This window comes from Zonotrichia albicollis, chromosome 3, assembly GCF_047830755.1.
Source record: "Zonotrichia albicollis isolate bZonAlb1 chromosome 3, bZonAlb1.hap1, whole genome shotgun sequence".
Lineage (NCBI taxonomy): Eukaryota > Metazoa > Chordata > Aves > Passeriformes > Passerellidae > Zonotrichia > Zonotrichia albicollis.
In genome coordinates this window covers 13,762,324-13,786,601 of record NC_133821.1, presented here as the reverse complement: position 1 = coordinate 13,786,601, position 24,278 = coordinate 13,762,324, and the positions used below count along the sequence as shown (strand labels likewise).

Below are 24,278 nucleotides of genomic sequence, written 5' to 3'. Positions count from 1 at the left end.
AAGAAGAGAAACCACACAGACTATCAATGCAAGACTCTAAAACCAGCAAGAGATTTATTCTTGTGTATTAAATGTTAAAAATCACATGCATAATTATAGAATATTTTAGTTAAAAAAATATTTCAAAAACCAACCCTGACAGTTTACCTGCAACTGCTATAAAATATCTATTTTATATATATATATATATATAAACATGACAATTTTCTGTAATCAAAAAAATTAGACAAGGATGCAACCATCCAGGTAATGCTGAGTGAACTGATGCCCTGCATCGGACAGTCTTGTCAAACTCCTGCTGGCAGAACTGAGCTCACCCCAGCCCACAGACGCACTTGGATTCAAATGCAAGTGACAGCTGGGGAAATAAAGGAGTGGCAGAAAATTGTATTTTGCACACTACAGCCAAGACCTGTGAAAGGCCACAGTAGAATATGCTGCAAAAGAGCCCATGGGTACAGGAAATGCAGGCTCATGGGCTGTCTCCTCAAGACTTGCTGGTGGAATATTCTGCATAGCTGGCCACGTGCACAGTGCCCCTGGGTCCTGTAAGCGACATCAGAACTGTCAGCACGTGTTTCACCAGGCACTTCAGGTTTAAGGCACGTTTTAGCTCCTAAGGAAGGCAGCCAACAAAGATGTTTGTAACAATTACCAAGGAACAGATATAAAAATGGCAGGTTGCTGGTTCTAAGCAGCCGAGTCGTGGCTGTTCTGAAGGATGGCCCCATATAGGTCGCTGTTAAGGCGCTTGTAGACAAAGTGAAAAACCTGGGGCTGAGGACGGCTGTGCAACTCTGCCTTGATTTTCTGAGGGTAGGTATCCTCTGTCAGTTGTTGCCAGGTGTCATCAATAAAAAGAAACAGCCTGTATTCTTCTGGATTTGCCACTTTAAACTTCTCAGCACAAAGCTGACAGACATCTTCAGTAGTGATGTATGGCCTTACTAGCAAAGTCTTTCCCGTACAGCCGCTGGTAACCTCCTGGAATGCAACACGAAGGTAGTTCTGTGAACAAGAAAGCAGACATCAGGAAGTCAAAAAAGTCCTTAGCCTCTGAAAAATAAAAAGTCAGCAACAAACAGCAAGCCTCTCTCTGCTCCAGCTGTGAAACACACTCTGGTGATTCCTTATGGACATCCCGTGAGCTGCAGCCTGGTGTCCAAGCCTGGCCTAACCCTGCTTCACAGAACAGCTTTACAGGGATTCAGAAAGAAAATTTACTCTGCAACATTCAAGTAAATGCACCTGATCTTGAGGCAAAAGCTGGATGTCCTCCTGTAGAAACTGACACACGCCCTCGGATACATTCTAAATAGGCCCCACATGGAAATGCAGTTTCATCTGCTTCCTGTTTGTTTGCATCTTGGGGTGATTTTATGGTAATACTGTATTCCCCCATGGGCTGCTTTATGCCCAGAAATGGGTCCTGGAGCTTTAGGCTGGGTGCAGGGGAGGGCTGTGAGCTGGGGGAGCTCTGGCACGGGCTGTGTTCAGGCACTCACTCCCCATGGGCTTGGCTTTGTGGTGTGGAGGGAGTCACATTTCTGCTTTGGACTACCTTGGTTTTATTAGCTGAGGCAAGAGATTTTCCTGGGACTGCAACAGCAATCCTCCAGTGACTTCTGTGCCTTCCTCTGGAACTGCTTGGCTCAGCTTTGGTGTGATAACCAGACCACTGCTGGGAGCTGGATGCTGCATCCTGGCTCTGGACCTTGGGGGAGGCCACGCCAGCTAAAGAGGGAGCTCAAAATCCAACAGCAGCGAGGAGCTTGAATATCTAACAGTTATTAATTTTCTCCCTGCCTGCCCTGTGGGCACTTTGTTTCTGAAATAAATTGATTTTGTCACTTTCATCCAAGAAATTCCTTTCCTATTGATGGCAAAGGAGTGCCCAAACTCATTTTCTTTAGAGAAAATGTTAATTCCAGAGTGTTTTCTCCAAAAATTGTCTCTAAACCAGAGACGGTTTTAAAAGAAAAAAAATAGCTGGAATTAAAGACTAAATTGCAGTAAGATTGAAGGAGGTGGAAAAAATTGAAGGGAGAAAGAGTTGTTTATTGACTGGGCTGGCACCCATGGTTTGTATGCTGAATAAATTAAGTGTGCAAAATCCCATTGGTAGAGGTTTACCTCTCACAGAAATAAGCTGTTGAAAGGTAGAACTGAAAAGAATCTTCCAATGACTTAAGTTCCAAAGAGCACTCTTGTCTTATCAAGTATTTCTTAATACCACAAAGACTGAACACTAAACCTCTGCAATAGATTCTAAAAATTGGGACTGAACCTGACTGAAGAGAACTAAGTCTTTTTTTTTACCTGAAGAACTTGTAGAAAAAACCCAGCCCTAAATATGGCAAAACACACCAGATTTAATTTTTACTTAAGCTACCACACACAAGACCTGAAAAGCACAAGTTTTTAGATGGACAGGATTGCTGGAAGGAAAGGCTGAAATTTTTTTACAGATGCCCAGAAAGCTGTATTTCATCATCATCAAAGCACTGGGGTTTTTGCTTTTCTTTCCATTTAGGGAAGGTAGAAAAACAGCCTCCAGGGCCCAAGAGCCAGCAAGGCTGTGAGACTGCAGCACAGAAATGCCACGACCACACCCTGATTCCCTGGAGGAGGATGACTGGAGCTGCAGATATGTTTGTTCCATGCTGGTTGTAGGCCAGGTGCTCCATTTCAGGACTGCAAGACTCAGAGAGAGGAGAGAATTGCCATTCTGAGCAGACAGCAAAACACTTGCATTTGTGCCAAGCACATCCTGAGGGTGGTGGGATCCACTAATTCCAGGCTCTCTTTTGAAAGAGCAGCAGGAGAAGCACTGGACACACTCAGAGCCAGCTCCTCCCTGCCCCCTGCATCTTCCTGCATCCAAGTGAACACTGAGCCTGCACCAAGTTCATCTGTAGAGAAAGAGAAGATGGAACTTCCTACAAAATCCTGCAGAAAGAATCTTCTGTCACTTCCTCACCAAGCAGAAATAAAGGTGCTGGATGCTCCTATGGAAAGTGCAGAGTTTTGGCAGGAAGAACAAAGACTCCAGCTGCTGGAATCTGACACCTAAGTACAGGTCACGAGAACAGAAGGTGGATCCCAGGGAGATGGACAGGCTCTGGGCACTGGAATTGCTTGTAATGGCTTCTCCTCTTCCTAACTGCAGACTGCTGAACTCCAAGGAGAAAATCCTCTCTTCCCAATTCCAACTCCCTCCCCTCCTTCAGCTCACAAACTGCTGCACCTTAACAGTCAGTCCAAAGCAGATGGAAGAGATGCAGGCCTGGGCTCAGAAGATGGAGTGATAACCACTGCTTTGTTATTCTCCAGGTGAAAGTACTGCCCTGCTCTGGAAGAGCAGTACAAAATACAGGGGACAAACAAGAAAAAAAAAAAGACAAAAAAGAAAAATGTGAGGACTTCTATATCACAAAACTCTGCTGCCTGCTTACTTCAAAACTGTTGAGGAACATTTCTCCCACCTCTCCTCTTTTCTACCTGCTTTAGCCATCACTGGCTGCTGGGCAGCTGGGCTGATTTATACCCCTGGAAATCTGGATTTGATCTTTTGAACAATAAAGTGTGCAAAAAAGCTGAATCTAAGATACAATGCAGTTTGTCCTTGCTTCACATGACTTAAGAAGGAAGGTAAGAAAGCTCTATTATTTAGTGTTTTCTTCAGACCATCATAATGAAACTGTTTGATAAAAAGTGAGTGCCAAGACTTCAAAGAGGCAAATTCGCCACCTGCAATCTCAGCACTGTTTCACTCCACTTGTAGCATCAAGGGAATTTGCTACAAATGACACCTCTCAAATAGGTATTTCCAGCAACACAATCATCCCATTTTCTATTTCAGCCCTAAGCTCTACCTGAAAATCATCAACTGAAGGTATTGTCCTGTTTGTTGTCCTCCTCTTGTGCCACTGCCGGAGTGTGTCTCTGGCCTCTGAGCTGAGCAGCTGGGCAGCTTGCTCCTCCTGGAAGTTCTTGATCAGTGAAAGTGCTCCATAAGCACTGGTCAAGTAATAGCCCCCTGTGAAGGACAGCAAGGGAAGAACTTCTCAGAGTGGTCACAGTCACAAGTGCAGGCAGTTTTCTTTGAGATATATATAAATACCCACAGAGAGGCACCCAGCCACACACACAGATATGAAAGTTGCCAGAATATTTACACACAAAAGGAAAACCCTCCCTGGCCTGCACAGCACTGGAGGGTGTGTTCTCAGCTGCTCACAGACATGCAGGGGTTGCATGTGCTCCATATTGCACAGTGGAACCTTGGGTCCACTCCTGCTGAAAAAACATTTCCTTAAATGACTGATAAGAGAATAAAATCTTTTAAAACTCCTCTCAGTTGCCCCATCTCTGTAAAAGCCAGGAAAACCAACAACTCTTGTAACTCCTTTACTCCTGAATATTTACTCCTCCAACCTTGGAACACCAGCTTTATTCTAAACAATTTTCTAACAGTGTTTTGGTTTCTTCCCAGGCTTCAGAGGCAGATGAAATAAACATGGCTGTTGAAACAAAGTAAAAAACAATCTAACCCTGTTCATCAACTTAAAAGCAACCATTCTCAGTGGCAATAAAGCAACAACTGAGTGTGAGACTTGTACTCTGGAATCATCCCAAAGAGTTGCCTTTATTTTTAAAACAACTACTGATCTATCATTCTCCAGAATATCCAGCTAATTCAGGAGATGGTGTGTACAGTCCTGCACACTCCCCATTTATTACACGAGCAGAGAACAAATTAAAGCAACAACAGAGTTGCCAATGCACAAAAGAAGCTGTGGATCACAAAGTAAAAGAGTCTCAACAGGAGGCAACACTCTGCAGCAACCAGGAGAAACAAAAGACAAGCTGTCTTTTCTTTTTAAAGGCAACTATTTGGGTGGGAGTGCTCAGTCTATTCAGAGGCATTCAGAGATGCATGGGATGCCCACAGTAGTATTTTCTGTATTACTGACAGCATTCCCTCTCAGCCTTTAGCTCTGCAACAAGATGAACACATAAAATTAATGCAAGACCCATTAGACAAACTGGACAGTACATTTCAGTAGAAATGCACAACACCAAAGCCCTACACAATTTTCTCTGCACAGCAGGGCTGAGCTAGTGCCAATGACAGGCCCAACCAACAGACAGACTTTCCTTGCTGCATTCAAAACAGCAAGACTTAATATTCCAATAAACCTTTCTGCTTTTCAAGCATGTTAATGATCTCCAGCTTCACATCTCAAGTATTTTCCATGCTAAGAGTCCTAGCAATGCACTCAAGGATGTTCTGTACACCAAGCAAGGAGCAGACTAGTGCCAAATTGAGGGAATTATGGCATGATTCTCCCAGGCGTAACAGCATGCAAGAGGGTACATGAAAAGCAATTTCAGAAAGCAAGGTATAGCAGGAACAGGAAACACACATATATACCCAAACACACAGTTAAGCTTGGCTGCAAGAGCCTTCAAACCTCCTCATAAACCTTTTAGATTCTGGGGCCTACCAGGGTCTTGCAGAAAACTTCTTTATTAAAAATACTGAGTGGGAACAGGAGAGGCAGATTTCCTTTCCTCCAGCAGACTTTAGCCCTCATTCAAGAAATGCCTCAGGAAACATACTGCTAGAGCTCATAAAAACACTTTGTGAGAAGCAAATGCTGGGAAGAAGCAAAGTTCATTAAAAAGGGGCAATATCCTCAAAAGCATTTCTGCAAAGGTGCAAGGAAGTCCCCCAGAGGTCATCACAAGGCACATAACCCAAGTCTTATTATGTGCCTCACAATTTGCTGAGTGCTGCTGCCCCATAAATCCCCTCAGGAAACTTTCAGGCACAAAAGGCTCAGGCCATTGGGCACCTGCACATGTGTTTGCCTGCTGAGTCAAAACTGATTGGAAACAATGTATTTGCTCACAAAGCATCACACAGCAGCAGATTTTCCAGCCACTCCAGCTTGTGCTCTGCAAGCTGCCCCAGCAGTGGAAATGATGATGACATTCTCTGGTTACACTGTCATTAGGTCTCCCCTTAATAGGATTCCTACTCAAACAGAACTCAACTAGTCCTTAGGCAGTTCTATAAAAATAAATAATTACCTTCTCCATGCAGCAAGGATGGATCCAACAGCTCCATCATGTACTCGATTTCGGTATCCAGCTCCAACATATCACACTGGGCTAGCACATATGTCAACACAGGCAAGAAGTCATCAGCTCCATACAGCCTCCCTGGGTGGAAGGGAACACAGGCAGTGAGAGACAAACCACATTTTTTTACCAGTTTCCCATGTCTGAAAGGAAAACACTCTTTTGTGCCTTCTCTACTCCAGAACCTCTAAAGTCACCAATCTGCAGCAGAGAGAACAGCACCTGGCACTCACTGTACAGGAGACAAGCTCAGTCCTGTCCTTCAAACAAGCGGGATGCACACCTTGAGGCATGCAAGGGAAATTCAGAGATTATACTGGGCTCACCCTGGCAGCAGCTCAGCTGGTGAAGTGCTGAACAGGCTGCCCTGCCAGTCTGGCCTGACCTTCACCTGCCCTGCTACCATTGCCTAAGAGCTGAGGAATAGGCATTTTTTTAATATATCCAGGGATTGATCCACTTTCTGGAAGCACCCAGACACAAACACCAGTCTCTGAGCATGAATCCCACAGCAGAGAAGCCTGAATATAAAAGTCTATAGATTTGACCAGAAAACTCAACTCATTTCCTTGACAGACAATTGTCAAAAACACCAGAGAGGTGTTCTACAAACACCAGGGGCTGCACCTGAAAGGAGCCTACAGGAAAGATGGGGAGTGACTGAAGGGCCTGGAATGACAATAATCCACAGACTGTGCTGTACCTAAGCCTGTCTGTGCTCCTGGCACTTTTCCTGCATTCTGACTTTCTGTTCAGAAATCCCAATGTGGCCAAATCTCTGGGTCAGGCAAAATTCACTGCAGAATGGATATGAAGGTCACACAGAAATGCCCAGAGCAGGAGCCAGCTCAGAGCTCTGGTGGAATTTAAGTGACACCAGCTGAGGCACACGCTCCAGCTACCACACTTACCTGGCTGGAAGGATAGATACCCAAACAGCTGCTGGCTCAATGCCACGTTTAACAAACTTCACATGCCAAAATCAGACAGCCCAATGAGCACTTGCCACATCTCAGCCCAAGTCTCCCAGTGCAGCACTTGACCAGCAGCAGCCTCTCAGTATTTTCCTTGTGCATGTTGGAAATACCTTACTCAATGCAATCACATCACAGTATGGAGAGATGAGTTCACACAACTTCAGGCCAAGATCCCTATATTCACTTTTAAAATGCAGAATTTTGAAATGCAGTAATAAGCTGGGCAGGAGCTCAGTCCTAAATCTTGTAAAAGCATGTGGGGGGCTTTAACAGCCATGAGCTTTCATCATTAATCTCCAATCTCCAAAGAAAGCAGGTGTCTTGATCTGCACCAGACCCAGCTGCACATGCAGAGCTTCCTTAGAAAGAAAACTGCCAAGAACCTGCAGCAGCTCATACTCACTTAGGGGGAAAAAATCTCCCACTACCACAGCTTTACTACACCTTAGCTCATGACCTGTCATAGCAGTGTGCAAGAGAGAATGTCACAGTTGCACCTATAAATTCATGCCATCCAGCACAGCATCTTGGAGCACTGACTGCTCAGTAGATCTTGACTGGCCTGTAGTGTCATTTCATTATTTAGGTTTCAAAGGTGCTTTTGGGTTCTTGCTACAGTGTAGAAATAGATGTAATTTCTGTTCCAAAAGCATGACAGAAAGTGTCCAAATGAGAACATTCAGTGGCACAGCAAGCCAAAAATACTGGATTAGAGGCTGCTTTTCTCCACCCATTAAGATAAAACCATGGTAGTTGTCATATTGCATACATGCTATTGAATTACAACAGCTAAATATGGTGTTACCTCTATTACAATTTGCAGAAAAATACTCATTTAGAATCAGTGTTAAATTCAAGGCTCACAGGACAGTCTTTCTGCCAGGCAACTTCAAAAGCCTACACTTAAGGAAAGCTGCTCTTTTTCAATTGTTTCACATCTGTAGGATGTGTAGGATCTGTAGGATGCTCTGCCTGGAATGAGGTAAAACAATGCCCTGTTTGGCAAAGTTATCAGTGGTGAACTAAAAAGTGGTGTCCTGCTGCTTTTGGTGTTGAATTATGCTAAACCCTGTCTGACTCATCAACCCCAAAGTTAAACATCGATGTGGCAAATAAAGTATCTTTATCTAAAAATACAGAGGCTGACACAGCTGGCATGGAGATATCTGGCTGACAGTCAATCACTTTGTACTCTAAAAGTCTAGTCCTGCTTTCAGACAGCAGGATCTTCTAATATTTCCTTTCTGGGAGTGTGTGTGGACACTCCTCCCTTGGGTGGGAACACCCCTGACAGCCACTCCTCGAGGAGCAAAAGAGGTTTGGCCCCCCTGGTTAAGAAACATCAATCTCTACTCAGTAATCATTTTGGGTCTTTTTGGTAGCTTTAATATAATTTCTTTATTATAATTGTTTTGATATAGTGCATTATACTATACTAGATTATACTACTCTAGTATAATCTAATATAGTATAATGCACTATATCAAAACAGTGTAGTTTTTACTTCTAGACTGTGTAGTAGATAATTTAGATTAAGATATTTTTGGTCTAATAATTTATCATAATAAAGAATTCATTTTTATATGACTATATGTGGTTTGTCATCCTCAATCCTGTAGGATCGAGTTGTACAAAGGGTCAATCCCACCTCTATAATTCCTTGGAATTTAAACCATTGACAAAGCCTGGGCTAAGACTGAATCCAGCTGCACCCAGGCTCCTCTCTGAGGAGTTCAGAAACCATGAGGGTCCTTCCTGCACCATGGGAGGGCTTCTCTACTCAACTTTGCCTGAAGCTCACACTCCACCCATGACAACAACTCTGCTTCAGACTGAGTTTTTAAGATATGCAGCCAGACAGTCCAGAGACAGCAGGTCAGAAGCAGAGAGCAAGAATTCCTCTCAAAAGGGCAAGGAGAAGCTGCAAGAGCTTCAGCAGTAGAGCTGAACATCAGGTGTGAGATATCAGTGAACCTGAGCTACCAGAAGCACCATACCTGAGTTATTCTCCATAACAGTGTAAATCAATTTGCAAACTCTCAGCAGCAGCATGACTTTCTTCTCAGGTGAATACATCTTCTGCATAGTCATGAACTTGACTTTAATCTTTTCAACGTCCACAAAGTCTGGTGTTGGGACAAACACACCCAGTTCCTGAGGATTCCTCTGCCTCACCAGCTGCAGGTTTTCCTTCAGTTGTTTCCAGGAACCATCTGTGGTATGAAACTCTTTCAACATCGCTTCAATGTGACCCTTCAGAGGCTTCAGAATGCACTTATGCATGGCCTTCTCCAGCACAACATCTGCAACAGGAAAACACAAATCCAGCTGACTTCCCCCTCTAAAGCAGAGCCAGCATTAACACAACCATTCCCTGAAGAGACCCTGTCGAGCAAAACTTACTTTCTAAGGCCCATTTATTACACAAGCTGAGTTTCTAGATGTTTGTTAACATGAAAACAGGAGGCAGAGCAGAATCTGTATTGAATTGTCATTTCTGGCAATGTGGTAAATAAAAAAACCCACATCCACACAGACAGACTACAGATGGTTAAAACAAAAACAAAAAAAAAAAGCTGTGGGTCTATTAAACTTTTCTTTTGTTGCTTGGAAGTCTGCAAGTTTTATTTTACTTTAAGTTTAGCTTTAACTCCCAAACTTAACGTGAAACACATTCAAAATCATAATTTTTGTCTCCTTTGGCATTAAAGCCTGTTCTTTTTGCATAGTTTCCATTGGAAACTATAACTCAACAAAGATTTCCTAAAACTTGGCACAACTTTGTCAGGATCTTTATGAAGCTGGGCAGATTACAGGCTTTAAGCTATAAATGAAAACCAAGCTGTGTTTTTCCAGCTTCAGATTTCATCACACAAGCTTATATACAGCTTTGTCATCAAGTTTGAAGTTCTTTGGCAATTGTATGCACATAGCACAGTAACTGCTAACTTCAGGACTTATTTTTAATTCTTGTTCTACTCCTGTTTTTCTGTAAGCCTCATTCTCCATTTTCATAGTATGGACTGTGCCAACAGAGAAAGCTCTTTGCTCAACACTTCTACTTTAAAAGCTAATTTCCTTTCTCAGCATCCTTATGGCAAGACAGCTTACATTAGTTCTTAAGTTAAATCAATTATTTGTGCCATCAGAGTGGGGCAGTTCCAGAGCCTGGAGCAGGCAGAGGGACCAGAGGAGCACAAAGACAGAGAGCACACAGGAGAGGCTGTGTCACTGCCAGGTCACACCTTTACACAAATTAGCAGTGGACATTCTTGTGAGTAACAGTGACTCATTACAGCTTCATTAAACCTCATGCCCATCCCAGGTTCTCTGCCTGTACTTCTGTGGTTTTTTCAGACTACAGCCTCTTTCTTTTCTCTCTACTCTACCTCCCTTTTGTTTTGTTGTTTTTTTAATCACGTACTATTTCTAAGGCTTGGTATTTACACAGACACACACACACACTCTCCAAACAAGCATTATTCTGTTTTCTTGCTTCTTTCTTTCATTTATCATATTCTTGTGTCCAGCCCTTTTTCCTTTTGGGTCTCCATCCCTCTCTTTCCCATATAAACACCCTTCACACACACATTTCTCATCCTATGGTGCCCTGACTTCATATGTAGCATTTTTTCTGTGTTTGTCAGTAAAAGCACTGGAAAAAGCATGATCAGTCTGAGATATGTTCTTGGTGCTTCTCACACAGCAGCCAGGGCTGGATCCAGCTTCCCACCAGATCAGTGCCATCAATTAGCAATGCTAACAAGTGGCAACACTTCAAATGACTGATCCTTACCTATTGTACTTGGTAGAGCCACACAATCAGCACCAAATCAGTCAGGTAAATAGAAGCATCATTCTTCTGCACAGAGACAGAAACTGCCTCTCCCTGCCATCAATGCAATCCTCAGGGCTCACGGGACACAAACAATTGCAGAAATAATTTTTCACCAAGAAAAACACACGAGTCTGACCCACAGGTACACTGGCTAGCTAAATTTCTATTCTAGAGTATACAAATAATTCCTTGCTATCTTCACTAATTTTTTTGGCAACTCAGTTTGTTTTATTTCTACAACCCGATTTTTTCAAATAGGAAAAACACCAACTGCTTTGCTTGTAAGAGGAACACCTCTGCCCTGTGCATTCCAAGCACCTGGGATTGTTTATTAAAGCACTTGGTGCTGCTAAACATCTCATAATTCTGTAATGCAAAGTGAGAGAGCTCTGTCCCCATGAAAGCTGAACTCTTCCACTGGAAGTTTTGTAGATGAATATTGAGCACAAACCATCCTTCATCTCAAAAGAGGGGTCATCACAACATCTGTTCACAGGAGCCTTGGGAAACTCAGTGTGTTTCTGGATGTGACTGATGCTGTACAGGAACAGGAGGCAGAAGCAGGGCTTGCCCAGATCCCACAGGAGCTGGATGCTGCTGGGAGACAAAATTCCTCTCCAGAGCCCCAGTCCTTGGCTGTGCTCCTTGGATGCTCAGGGTTTCTGCCCTCAACCCTTCCAAAGGCAGTGCCACTTCCACAGATGAACCATGCAGACTTTTACAGCTGTGCAAGATGGCAAGGAGATTTCTTTCACATTTGCTATTTTGTCACAAGATCCAAAATCTGTAATCCAATTTCCAGTGCCTGGAAATTGCTTTGAAATTTACTCCATCACATTTCCACAGTTTCCATGGAAACTTGAAATAATTCTGAAGCAGCACAGAGGAAAGGATCATGTAACTTGTGGCTGTGCTCAAAGCTCCACACAGGCACAACAAAACAAAGAAAAAACCACAACAAACTAAAATCCTTCAAACCACACACAAAAAACCCTCAAAACAACACACAACCTTTTCTTCTCCTTTATGAATTCTTGGCACACACGTGAGAACCACTGAGTTCTGCCCTCAAATGAAAAAGTGGCAAAATCTAACAAGATGGTCAGGCTAACTGCAACAAGATTGATAAGGGTTGGGCTGTTTTTTAATGGTCAACAACAATACCCATATGTATCCTAATAAATACAAAGCTTACAAAAAAAATTACATTATTATTAAAGCCTGGAAGGACAGCACTTCTTGTGATTTGAATCTTAGAACAACATTCAGTGTCATGGCACCTATGAGCATTTTTGGGGCCAGACCACCCAGCCACCATCCATTCCTTTCTTCAGCACTGTTGCTTCTGGCTGCTTTCACAGAAAGGTGTTTTTGGGTAAGATCCCACAAACCAATTTTCAGCCAGCAGCAATTTTCATTGTTTGACTTTTAAGAGTCAGAAAAAATTATATGAGGGTTTCCCAGGCAAATCATTATCTAAGTTGTGAATTGAGGACTTATTTTTTACCTAAACATCTCTGTATATTTTTAAGATCCAAATCAGCAAAAAAACTTGTTTATTTCAGATGCATGTTTTCAAATATTCTCCCAGGATGCTTACAACTCCAAAACCAAAACAGATAATTTTTTTTAACTGAATATAATATCAGCTGAACACTGTGTATCGTTCCTGAAATGCTTATAATTAGCCTGTAGCCTCAAAATGGGAACTGGAAGTGCTTTGATAAATGAATTGTAAAGGCCAGCCAGCTAGTTTCGTTGTAACTTGTGGAAACACATCTGTATCCTGTGCTGACATGCTATTTTTGTTTTGCTGCCAACCACACAAAGTCTGCATCTAGACAAGACAACACATTAGTCATTGCCAGTGTCCTTACACAGCCTCCTTACAGCCCTCACTTCCCCAAACTCTAGGCACGCTCTCACCTTTTCCAGGCCCTGTTTTCCTCCTACCTACCAACTATTGCTGACATGACTGTCCCATTCCAGTCCCCCAATTCACACTCAAGCCCTGTTCACCGTGGCCAAACCATTGACCAGGGCAATGAGAGTCAGCAGCAGACTGAGTGAGCCTGAGAGCCACCACAAAAAGGCCCAGTCCTGCACAGGTCACGCTGCCTGGCAGCTGAGAGCACAAAGTTGCTTTGGAATACCACAGAGTGATGGCCAAGCACCCATTTCTTGGTGGGTGCAGACATGGCAAGCTCCTCCACAGGACCAGGACCTCACACAACCCACATTATATTCCTTGATAATCAGCACAACCCTGAAAACTGAGGTGGTTGATCTACAGGCAGGGGTGGCAGAGACCAAGCAACTAAGGATGAAAGTAAGCCTCCCCTCATCTAGCCTACAGAAACACACACCAAAAAATCACACAGCTATCTGTGCTAGGTGTGTTCTGCTTTAAGCAGCTGTGAGTTACTTAAAACTCATGCTGTAGCTGTGTGGTAAGCACGTGTCTTCTCTTGAAGAAGCAGGAGAGAAAAGAAGCAGGAGAAAAGTCACAAAGGAAATCCAAGGGATGGTGAGAAACAGAACCTGGTCCCTGCCTCTGCTCAGTACTTTCACCACTGCTTCCTGCTTGCCCTGTCCTGTCACTGCTGTGGTGAAAGGAGGGGCACTAAGGGACATGTTTGTGAGACTGAGCTCAACATGAAAAGATGCAACAACGAAGGACAGGACACCAGGACAAATGTACAAGCACCTAAAAAAGTAACACAGTGAAAAAAACAGCTGGCATGAGTTTTTCAAGCAGAAACAGTGACATACCATTCTAGCTCCTTTAGGAGGTAACTGGATTAGTAAAGAAGAGGGGATCTGGGGTGGGCTGCTGCTTAACCTTCATAAGACCCATAATTCTGTGCACCTTCCATATAAACAAACCAGGGAAATACTGTCTTGCTGTAATAACCATAAGCAGCATGCACTAACAGGTGCACAGAACACTGCACTGAGAGCCCAAGTATCCATGGCTGGCTGTCAAACAAGACAGACATTGGAGAAGAGGTACCATGGGGGTCAGTCCTGGGCTCCAGTTAATTTGTATGTCCAGCTCAGTCTGCCTGAAAGTCCTCTGTACAGACCCAAGGACCTTCAATAAGGCATGGACTGCCAGTAAGGGACCAGCACATTCTCCCCAAGCTTCTTTAACACTCAGCATTTAAATATCCCTAACATATTAGAAATATTAGTTCCCATAACATATTAGAAATACCAAACCAAGTAATAGAAGGAATTGTTTAGGGGCGTTCCCACATGATCAGTTAGTACCTTACTGACAAGTAGTTTAAACCAGAAATTTCTTGGTTCAGGACCAGATTTGGGCACTGAGACTGAAGTTGTTTAGATGTCAGATGTTAGATCCCACTTGGCAAAGTGACAGCATTCAACTTGACTCCGCTCTGTTCAAAGCCAGGAAAAGATGAAAAGACAAAAACTCTCAAACATTTGCTGATCAAGCAGCTCTGGACTACCAGGATCTCCTCAGACCAGTCTTTATTCTGTGGATACAAATTGAGGTGTGGATGCCTTTTATAAAAATAAATTACATTCATCCTTAAACAATAAAGAGCCATGTGCCTTACTCTTGATTCTGTGCCAGCACTGGGAGTCCCATTGCTTCAGGGAGGGTTAACAGCCTGCAGTACCAAGGTTGGGAGGCATCTGTCAGGACTAGAAACCCTGAAGGATATTTTCCCAGTGATTTTGCAGAAGCTTAACAATTTTCCCTAACTGGGAAGCTCAAAAGATGTGCTGAAGAAGTTTTTTGCCTGGAAGAGTCCATGATGCAGTTCTAAAAGAAAAGCTACACGATCAAAAAGATCATTATGGAGACATTGAAAGAAGTTCCAAACATCAAGGGTTCCACCAAACCTGTGGGAGCTGTTGCAGCACCTACTGAAGTTCGGGAGACAAAAGAGGATGAAAGCAAGGGCTGAATGAGTCAGAAAGGAGGAGCATTATCCCAGAAGCACACATCCAGCACCAGGCTGACACGCTGGAGGAAAAAACTGCACCACGGAAGTGAGGACAGATGAGAGAGGATAAACAACCACTCACAAAGTTACAATTTGGGCTGCAATTCCATATTGAAATAGTCAAGGAAAACTGTGGACAACAGGCAGGACTCTACTTCATAAAAAGTTCTCCATAGGGATGACTGAATTTTGCTGTCACATAGTTATCTCCTTAGATCAGCAACATCTGATGCTCCTGATCCACTGCAGTTGTTTGCTGGCTCAAGCCAAAGGCAGTAGATGATTCAAAAGCAAGTTCTTTTTTTATTTAAACCAGCCCACTTTATAAATTAATTGTGTTTAGTCACATGATCAAAACCAGACTTTCTGTCGCTGAAGAAAACCAGGGCAGTTTTAGTTGTTATACCTGATAGCTTAAGGGGCTTCAAAGTCTGAAACAGTTAATAGCAGACAACATTTTTTCCAGTCTTGGGAGACCCACAGTCTCAGATTAAACCACACCCTTGTGAAATGAAAACTACATAACAAACTAGGCTTTCACAAAATTACAACCAAACTCCATCTGAATTGCTTTGTCAAACATCCAGCACTCTACAGAAATGCAGGCAAAAATGCACCTCCATCCCCTGCTTAATTTGGTGCTTTTTCTTCCATGTAACATCCACCTAACACTCTATATTATTATAGTGAGAATATTACATGTCTTTGAGTCTGAATACTGAGGGCACTTTTCACATTTTTGTATTTGCTTTAGCAGCCCTTGTGACTTTTGCTTGACTTTGTGTAAATGAAGCTGAGGTTACATGAGAATACTTCATCTTGGTCAAGGACAGACAGAATGTCAATATAAAATTACCCCCTAGTCCCAGGGAAGGAAGTGTCTGCCAATTTTGCACTGAGCCAACTGTTGGGACACTGGGGTAGGGAGAAAAACAAACAAATTAGGACTGAAGTGAGCTCACAAGGAAAGTATTCTGCCCTGAGGCGTGTTTACCTCTTAAATGTGGATTACAGGCTCTTTTACAAATACTGCTCAGACTCTGCAAGAGAGGCAGCGAGATTTATGCACCAACAACGATTTCACTTTTTTGGATACACAAATCTCTCTCTCCTGTTAAAACATATAGCTCATCCATAACCACCCACAAACACATCTAACAGAGAAGTACAGAAAACTACAGAAAACAACAGCCCCTTCTGTCTCCTTCACATGTTTGTTTTCTAAAACTCTTACATATCTTTTTATTTAGTTTCAAGTGCAGGGATAGTACAGCTTTGTTAGAAGTGACTAAGAATGTCTGGAGGAATCAGATTTATTTCAAAACTAAGTTGTCATAAAACATCATTGGTTTTGAATAAATTCCAGTTCTACAGCTACAGTCCATATGGTCAACTTTGGCAGTTTTAGACCAAACATTGAGAACTATGTCAGTCCAATTCAGAGAAAAACACATGTGTGCCAGAAAATAAAGGGTACTGTCAACAGTAAAGCAGGTAAAAAAAGTAATAATCACAGATTAAAAAGTCCACATTGCACTTATTTTAAGGATAACTTCTTATGAACAACTTCATAGTGTAATCATCCCAAGCCAACAGTGTGATTTGGGGTGGGGAATGGAGGAGAGGAATTGAGTCTCGTTTTAAGACTCAAATACTCAGTGGTTTAAGCTCTTCTAGCCAAGTTAGCCCCACCTTTCTGAACTGGACAAAGACTATCACTTATTACACAGTTTCCACATTTTCACCTTCCCCCCAAAACACAGGACAGTGTTTCTTACCTATTTGGTCTTCAGGAATCAGTGATTCGATTGGGGGATCAAGTTCGGAGCTTTGGGACAAGTAGTTCTTGACTTGGGTCATGAACTGACGAATTGTTTGCAGCATGTCAGTGCTGGAAACATGGCACTCCTTGTTTTCTTGCAGAAAGCTGACATAGTCCTGCACTAAGCATCCAAAATAGGTACGTTTGTCCCGGGACAACTCTGCAATTTTCTTAATCATCCTCTTCTCGGGGGTCATGAAGGAACTGAAAACTCCACTGACTTTCCGTAGCTGAGATTTCACAATCTTGGGGAGAACGAACGAACTGCTTCTTTTCTTCTTGGGCTTCAGAGGGGGTGCCATGCTCTCCTGGTCACTCTCCCCCTCAAAGTCCTCCAGGCTGCTGTTGGTGTCCCCCTCATAGCCGAAGAGCGGCATGCTCCGATCGAAGTCCAGCGAGTCGGACGAGGAGGTGGAAATGCTCATGTCGCTCAGTCTCTGCCGGCCTCCATTCCACGGGATGTGTGACTCAGAGATGGCAGCCGGAGTCTTTTTGGGAGCCGCTGGAGGCGGCTGGGGCAGGGCTGGCGGGGATTCACGCGGAGGAGCAGCCGGGGCCGCCTCGGGCACGCACACGGAGGAGCGGGGCCGAAGCGCGGCCGCGCTCCTGGAGGCACCGTCTGCCTCGGAGCACAGCGCCTGCTTCTTCAGCCGAGGAGGCGGAATCGGGGTGGGCTTGTTCTGCAGCAAATCCGAGCCCCTCTCCTTCTTGTGGCTGAGTGTTTCTGGCATGCTCGCCTGCTTTATAGTCCTGGAAATCTGCGGGCTCGTCAGGGTGCTATTAATAGCAGGAGGTGGCGGCCGGGGCGGGGGGGAGCGGGCCCTCGCTGTGCCATTCACGTCTGGAGTTCTGGGGCTCTGCCTTTTCAGACTTCCACTGACATCCTGGCTGTGCACTTTTAAGAAGAGGGGATTAATGAAACACAGAGCTCCGTTGGTCTGGCTGCACTCCAGCTCCGAGGGCGTTCTGGTTCGTATAGAATGCACTCCATTTATAAGGCAGAGCTGGCGCGAGTCTTTGCGAGCACTGTCCAAAGGCACAGGCCTACAGGGAGGTGAAGGATCCGGGGGTTTGCTGTTAGCCAGGGAGCTCCAAAAGTCTGAAAATCATCATTGCATTAACGTAAGAATGCTAAACACCATGCAGATGGATTTCAGAACATTCAACTCAACAACATCAGTTTAAAATACTGAGAAATTTAGGCAAGATTTTATTAATTAAAAGGGGAAAAAAATCCAAGTGAACCTCTTAAAGTACCACCAGCCATAACTGTATGCTACATTCCTGGGGCTGCTCTTACTCATTTATAAATACCATGAGCAATGCATAGCTCCCAAACAGCCCACTAAGCTTAAAATTAAACTGAGAATCAAAGAAAGGAATAGAGACTGTAACAGAATACTTTTTACTGGCTTGAGACTGAAATGAACACAAGCTTCTCACTAGCATCTCACTCAGGAGAAATAAAGCAAGATTCTCAGTTGGTATTAATAAGCTCACTTCATTAAAGACAATAGTTAAGCTGATTTACACCAGCTAAAGGCCATTTCCAGAAACTCCACAAGCATCTTGCTTCAGTTTCTTTTCATAGTGAACACATGAAACTAAACATGAAAAGGCAGCTCCCATTTTGCTGTGGTGGATGGACACATCACCTTCAGCAAGGCAGACCAAGCAATCAAGTGCCTAATAAAGGTCCTGGCCTGCTGCCCTGCCTTTGCTGTGGGGACAGGTTGCCTGAGAATACAGACTGCAGTGACACATAAAGAGACCCACGTGCAGTTCCACACCAGTGGCATGGAAAACCTATGCTACACCAGCAAATTGCAGCTGCAGCCTCTGCACTTATCCCAGACAAGTGTCAGCATGTTTGTGCAACCAAGGCACTGCTAAAGAGCACTGGTGCCTGAAGGTATGAAGATTGAAACCAGATGTGCCCTTGAAGGCAGAAATCATGTTGAAATATGGCAAAGTACCAGAAGAGGGAGATTTAGCTAAAATTTGCCAATCTTGACATGGTCCTTTTCCCATAGTGTGTCAAGATGGCTCACTGGAAGCAACAGAGCAATAATATCTGAGCCCAAGGGCACAAATGCCAAGCATCCAGAACAAGTCCATGCCCAAGAGCCATGTCCTGCCTGTGAGGCAGAGGACAGGAAACAGCCCACAGTGACAGGCCACAGCCAGAGAATGTCTACAGGCACAGGCATGCTTCTCTGCATAGTTATGCCATGTTGCTGGTGTTCCCAGCTTCATGACTTCACATCCTGCCTGCCGATCTCTCAGTGCCTGTGCCTGGCACGTGGCTGCTGCAAACACACGTGATGTAAGCACTGCTGCAGGTGAAACACGAGGGAGACTGAGAGAGAATCATATGTCCAGCACATGAAACCTTGCAGGTTGGCAACAGCCTTGAAATCTTTAGCAGAAGTTCCTCCTGATGTGGTTTGCTGGGCTATTGACTTGTGTTGTGCAGCTCTCCCTCTGGGCCTACTGCACAAGAGAGCTCTGACAGGGGATACAGCCCTGGGTTCACAGACCACAGGGTTTTGTGCTTAGGTGTTCCTCAAAGAAAACTCACACTTAACAGGAAGGGCTGTTGAGAGTATTTAGGCCTCTCTTGAGTCCACAGCATCAAAAGGTTGACTTTTCTGGTGTGCTCTTCTGCACATGGACACCTAAAACTCCATCAAAATCTCAACTTTGTTGCCTGCTTTTAGCTCATGGAAACTGTGATCTGGTGTATGTCAGGTAATTGATCCCAAATACAGACACTGATCCATCAGCTTTCAAATGTAGTAGCTACAGAAGAAACACACACAATGCAGAGAATGTTGAAGAACAAGACTAATTCTGCAGCAAGCAGGCCACAGAGCTCTGGGGTACTGGTGACAAAGTGTGGTTAGCCTGGAGAGCTTGATGAACATTACCATTATCATCCCCTCTGCAGAAACTCACCTCATGCTACTTTAAGGCTTCATGTGTCACTGGGAGACTGTTTTCATTACACTCTATCCCAGTCAGACCTTTTCCTTCCTTTTTCCCATCTAAACATTGACCTCAACACTACCATATTTGCCTCCATTCCCATGATAACCCAAAGTTTCATCTGATTATCTAAACCTGCAGACAAGCAGTGCAGAAGTAATTTCTCTCCTCTCTAAAACAAACCCTTTAATTGCATTGCTACTGCAGCAAACCAAAATGCAAAGCACTGCAATACATCCCTGGGTATGGTTGTACTGCAAAGTCCCACCAGACAGTTCAAAAGATCCTCAGCACACTGATTTAGAGAGGATCCTTTTCAAAATCAAAGATTATTAAAAAATCTACTGCAAAAAGGTTGCTGACAGTAAACCTTCCCTTCCTGGAGAAGGAAATGAAGCCACTCAGCACTTTGCTCAAGGCAGAGCTGCTTAATGATTCATCTGGGTGGTGCCCAAGTTTGAAATCCCAGGAGGCTTTGCATCCATCTCCTCTGAGCTCAAGGTGTGCTTTACAAAGCTTTGCATCCATCTCCTCTGAGCTCAAGGTGTGCTTTACAATGGTTCTGCATCCATCTCCTCTGAGCTCAAGGTGTGCTTTACAATGAGCCTGTGTTTGGCTGAATCAACCAAGTGATGCAAGGACACTCTTGCATTGTCTTCTGGTATTTTAAAAATTTCACCTAATCCCTGCCCATGGATACATTCTACACCATCATATATACACTCCTCATTTTCTAAATACGCCACCTCATTGAGGCACTGCTCTCCAAATTCACCATTTTAACTTTTCATGTCAATCTGAACAGAAGTTTTATCGACAGGGGACCTCAGTTCCTACACTCTCCTCACCATAAATTATAAAGCCAGTGCTTTACACAGCCTCACACAGCCAGTGCTATGTGAGCATGCAGTTTGGTCTTGGAGCAGAAGCCACATCAACCTCTGTGTGGGGAATGTGTGACTTGCTTTGCCCAAGGGCTGCCCAGAGAGGGAAGCGAAGAAGGAAGAAAGAAACAGCACTAACCAAAATATCACAGAAGGCACAGAAGGAAGGAAGAGCACCACTCCTTGGCCAGAAGGAGGTCTGGCCTTCCCAAATAAGAGAAACTGCTTTTCTAAACAAAATTTGTATCATCACTAACCAATATGAACTATTTACTGATACAGATTATTTCTTCAATGTTACAGGTGTGCTACAGGGAAAGACATCTGTGTAGGGAACTACTTACTCAGTCCAAGCTGAGCAATTTCTTCAAGCTCAGCTTCTGTCTTTGCTGCAGCAATTGCATGAGGCAACTTCAGTGTGAATGGAAGGACATCCCTGTTTCCAAAGAGAAAAATCATTATGGTTTTCGGCAACATCCATGGTTTGAAAATCTCTTTTTAAAAAAAACCACAACACTGGCAGTGTATGATTTCTGATTATCTTCTTGAGCTGTGTCAGGTAGCAAGATCCTCAAACACACAGCACAGTTAAACATTACATTACCAACCCCAAAGCTTCTTTACATTGCAGAGAGGTGTGAAGGGCAAATGACAGCCAAGCACCCAACACTTTCCTTAGGATCATTTCCACAGAGCCATTCAGAATTTTCTGCCTTTCCAACAGAAGCTTTTACACCTGGTCTTCTACAAGCAGATCAGTGAGATACAAACTTGTTACCTGCCCTCAACACTTCAAAAAAGCTTCTCACTTTCTGAAAAAACCATTGACTGTTATTCCAGTTTTCAGAATAAGAATTTTATTCTAACTAAATGCTGCTAAACAGCAACATCTGTAGTACCCACAGAATTAAGACTAAATGAGAATCCTACACAACTGGTGTCAGCATGAATTCTGGTTTTAAGGTTGTGAGCAAGCCAACCATCTGCTATAGCACAGACAGATAGTAGGTCTTTATCACATAAATAGTCTCTATGTTGCATGTTAGCTTCTTGAAAAAAACAGGATCTCAGAATTCCACTCACACTCAAGCCCAGCATATGCCACAAGAGTGATACACTAGATTAAAAGTATTTGAAAAGCACTTTACATGATACCACAGAAAATCCAGAGCCCAGATCATCACCATGGCTGCAATTTAAAAATAGGTAAACTCTCATAAAAAACTGCTTGGGTACCTTCTACAAGAAATTCCCTCTGGTTTTAGAAAATCCTCCTGGATTTCCTGTGATGTACCAAATGGTTCTGTCTCTTTCTCACAATAGCTACCTATCTGCCCCCTTTAGTCTATACAAAGCAATATTGAACCTTCAGTGAAAGAAAACGGATAGACTAATGCATGAAATCTCTGCACAATGATCCTGTAGGTACTTAGAGAGAATTTACCAGAGCCTCTCAAGTGGGCAGGACTGAAAGGGTGACAAGATAAGGAATATCTCCTCATTAAACTACATTTAAACACATTTTCAGCTCATTTCTCTTCTGAGTTCTGACCAATTACCCATGGGGCACCAATGCTGCTTTTATTATACATGCACCTACAGCTCAGCTAAACAGAGGCTGTAGGAAAGGGGTCTAAGATGCTTCTTCTCCACAAACAAAACCAGCAAGCCCAGCACCCAAGAGCATCCCACACCAGAAATCATCACATGGTCAGCATGAACTGGCAGCCTTGATGCAGTAAAAGGACTGAGGCTATCACAGCTGCCTCTCTGCTTCCTTCAGAAAATGTGCACTGGGGCAGTTTGGTTGTGCCCTGTCTGTGTGTGCATACAAGGCTCAAGCCTCAGTCTGGAAATTCTCACCAGTAAACTGAAGTCAAATTGAACATAAAGGATAAAAACACCAGCTACATTTTTTCTGCATACCTGGAAAGCAAGTTTGGCAATCATAAACTGCAAAGCTGACAAGGCCATTTTTGTCATTCACTATTTAAAATGACATGTCCCAATTGTCATATTCTACATATCTGACATTTCTCCATTATGCTCCAAAAATTCTTCTCACCAGCAATTCCAAGAAATGGGCTTTGCAAGCCAGTTTATGATTGCTCTTAAATGAGCTACAGAGCACTTAAGAAAGCATCACAAGATATCAGCTAAAGTAAAGTTCAGCTTGGCAGCACCTCACAGCTGGGTGTGTAAAATCACATCAGCCTCCCAATAATCAATATGATGTAAGACAGAGACACTTGCTTCCAAGACTCATCTCTGATTTCTACCACTACCTTCTAAGGTATCCAGGAATATTCACAGATTGGCAACATAAATAGCATCAACAGCTGAAACAACTCCTCAAAACTAATTTTTTTGAAATTATTTTCTTTCTAGCAGATGTGGCTTGGAACACAGCACCATCTTACCTGCTAATACAGTAGAAAGCAATGAGTCTGAACAAATCAGCAAAACTTATTGCAGACCCCTCCAAGGAAAATGCTGCAAAGGAAGTTACAAGAAACAATCACACATTAATCCACTGTTTCTTAAAACAGTTTAATAAAATATATCTTAGATTATAGCATGAAGTTAGTAAGTTTTCACCATCAAACTAGCTACTATTTGATTAAGAGAAAACAACTCTGTGGAGAAGTACATATTCCTGCTGAAGGCATTTTCAAGAATATACTGATTATCTTGGTGGCTGGTCTGCTTTTGTATTCCAAGGATATGGTCTAATTCCTGTAAAACAGATTAAGTGTGATGAGGCCTGCACAATGTTTTGCTAATAGACAACAAATCAATAACTGAGGCTTTGTTTGCCCAGTGTACTAATATACCTAATTTTAAATGCCTTATTTCCTCCTCTTCAATTCTATTCTACTCACTTGTCTTCACCCTAGGAGTGTAGAACATAAAGGGAGATAAATTTTCATTCACTTTTAACCTGAAAATGCTTAAAATCTCTGACAGCTGTTGCATGCCATTGCCTTGCAAAAGGGAAGAGGAAGACAGGAGCAGTGCCTTTCATTTTTCCCTACTTGATACCATTGTTTCTTACTGATACAAATACTTATTCTCAGTAATAATGAGATTACCTCAGGCTCTCTCTGAAGCCAGTAGAAAACCTCACAGATCAAGCAGAAAAAGCTCCTACAGTGCCATGATCCAGATCTTTTGCCTCTGGTCTAAAACCTCAGCTGTGACAAATGGCTAAAGCCATCAGTAAATATCTCCCCCTTGTGGAAGAATTTTTTTCATAAAAGACAGCACATAATTCTTTTCTAGATGGGAATTTCAAGCCTATAAACAAAGCCTTAGACCACACTTACATCAACTATTACTGACAACTTTCTCTTTGCCTTGCCTTGCTTGTAGCTGGAACTAAAACCACACAGAATTAACTTTTTGTTCCTGGGTGCAGGGGAGGGAGAGATAAAAAAGGAAAAACTCAACCAAAATTATGTCAGTTTACAAATAGAAATAGAAGTTAACTATAGACTCTCTGTTTCAGGGATGATTAACTGAAACTTTTGCTAATTTTCTTCAGTTTTCTCTTTCTTGTTAAAATGAAATATTTGCTCCGCTTGCAGTTTCAGCACCACATACACTCACCAGCTGCAGCTTCCTTTTTTTCATTCCTAA

General features: G+C 43.1%; 1 protein-coding gene across 5 annotated transcripts in view; it reads right to left on the bottom strand.

The window, feature by feature from the left end:
* Positions 1-27: 27 nt before the first annotated feature.
* Positions 28-24,278, bottom strand: part of RIN2 (Ras and Rab interactor 2) — a 65,713-nt gene continuing 41,462 nt past the window's right edge. For all 5 annotated transcript variants that reach the window (XM_005486771.4, XM_074536760.1, XM_074536761.1 and 2 more), the window contains 7 exons: positions 23,060-23,132; positions 20,984-21,075; positions 16,724-17,866; positions 9,125-9,430; positions 6,100-6,231; positions 3,876-4,039; positions 28-1,008 (listed from right to left, as the gene is read on the bottom strand). In XM_005486771.4, the coding sequence (XP_005486828.2) occupies positions 691-1,008; positions 3,876-4,039; positions 6,100-6,231; positions 9,125-9,430; positions 16,724-17,866; positions 20,984-21,075; positions 23,060-23,132 (2,228 nt within the window). In that variant the 3' untranslated portion in view covers positions 28-690. The remainder of the gene's footprint in view (positions 1,009-3,875; positions 4,040-6,099; positions 6,232-9,124; positions 9,431-16,723; positions 17,867-20,983; positions 21,076-23,059; positions 23,133-24,278) is intronic.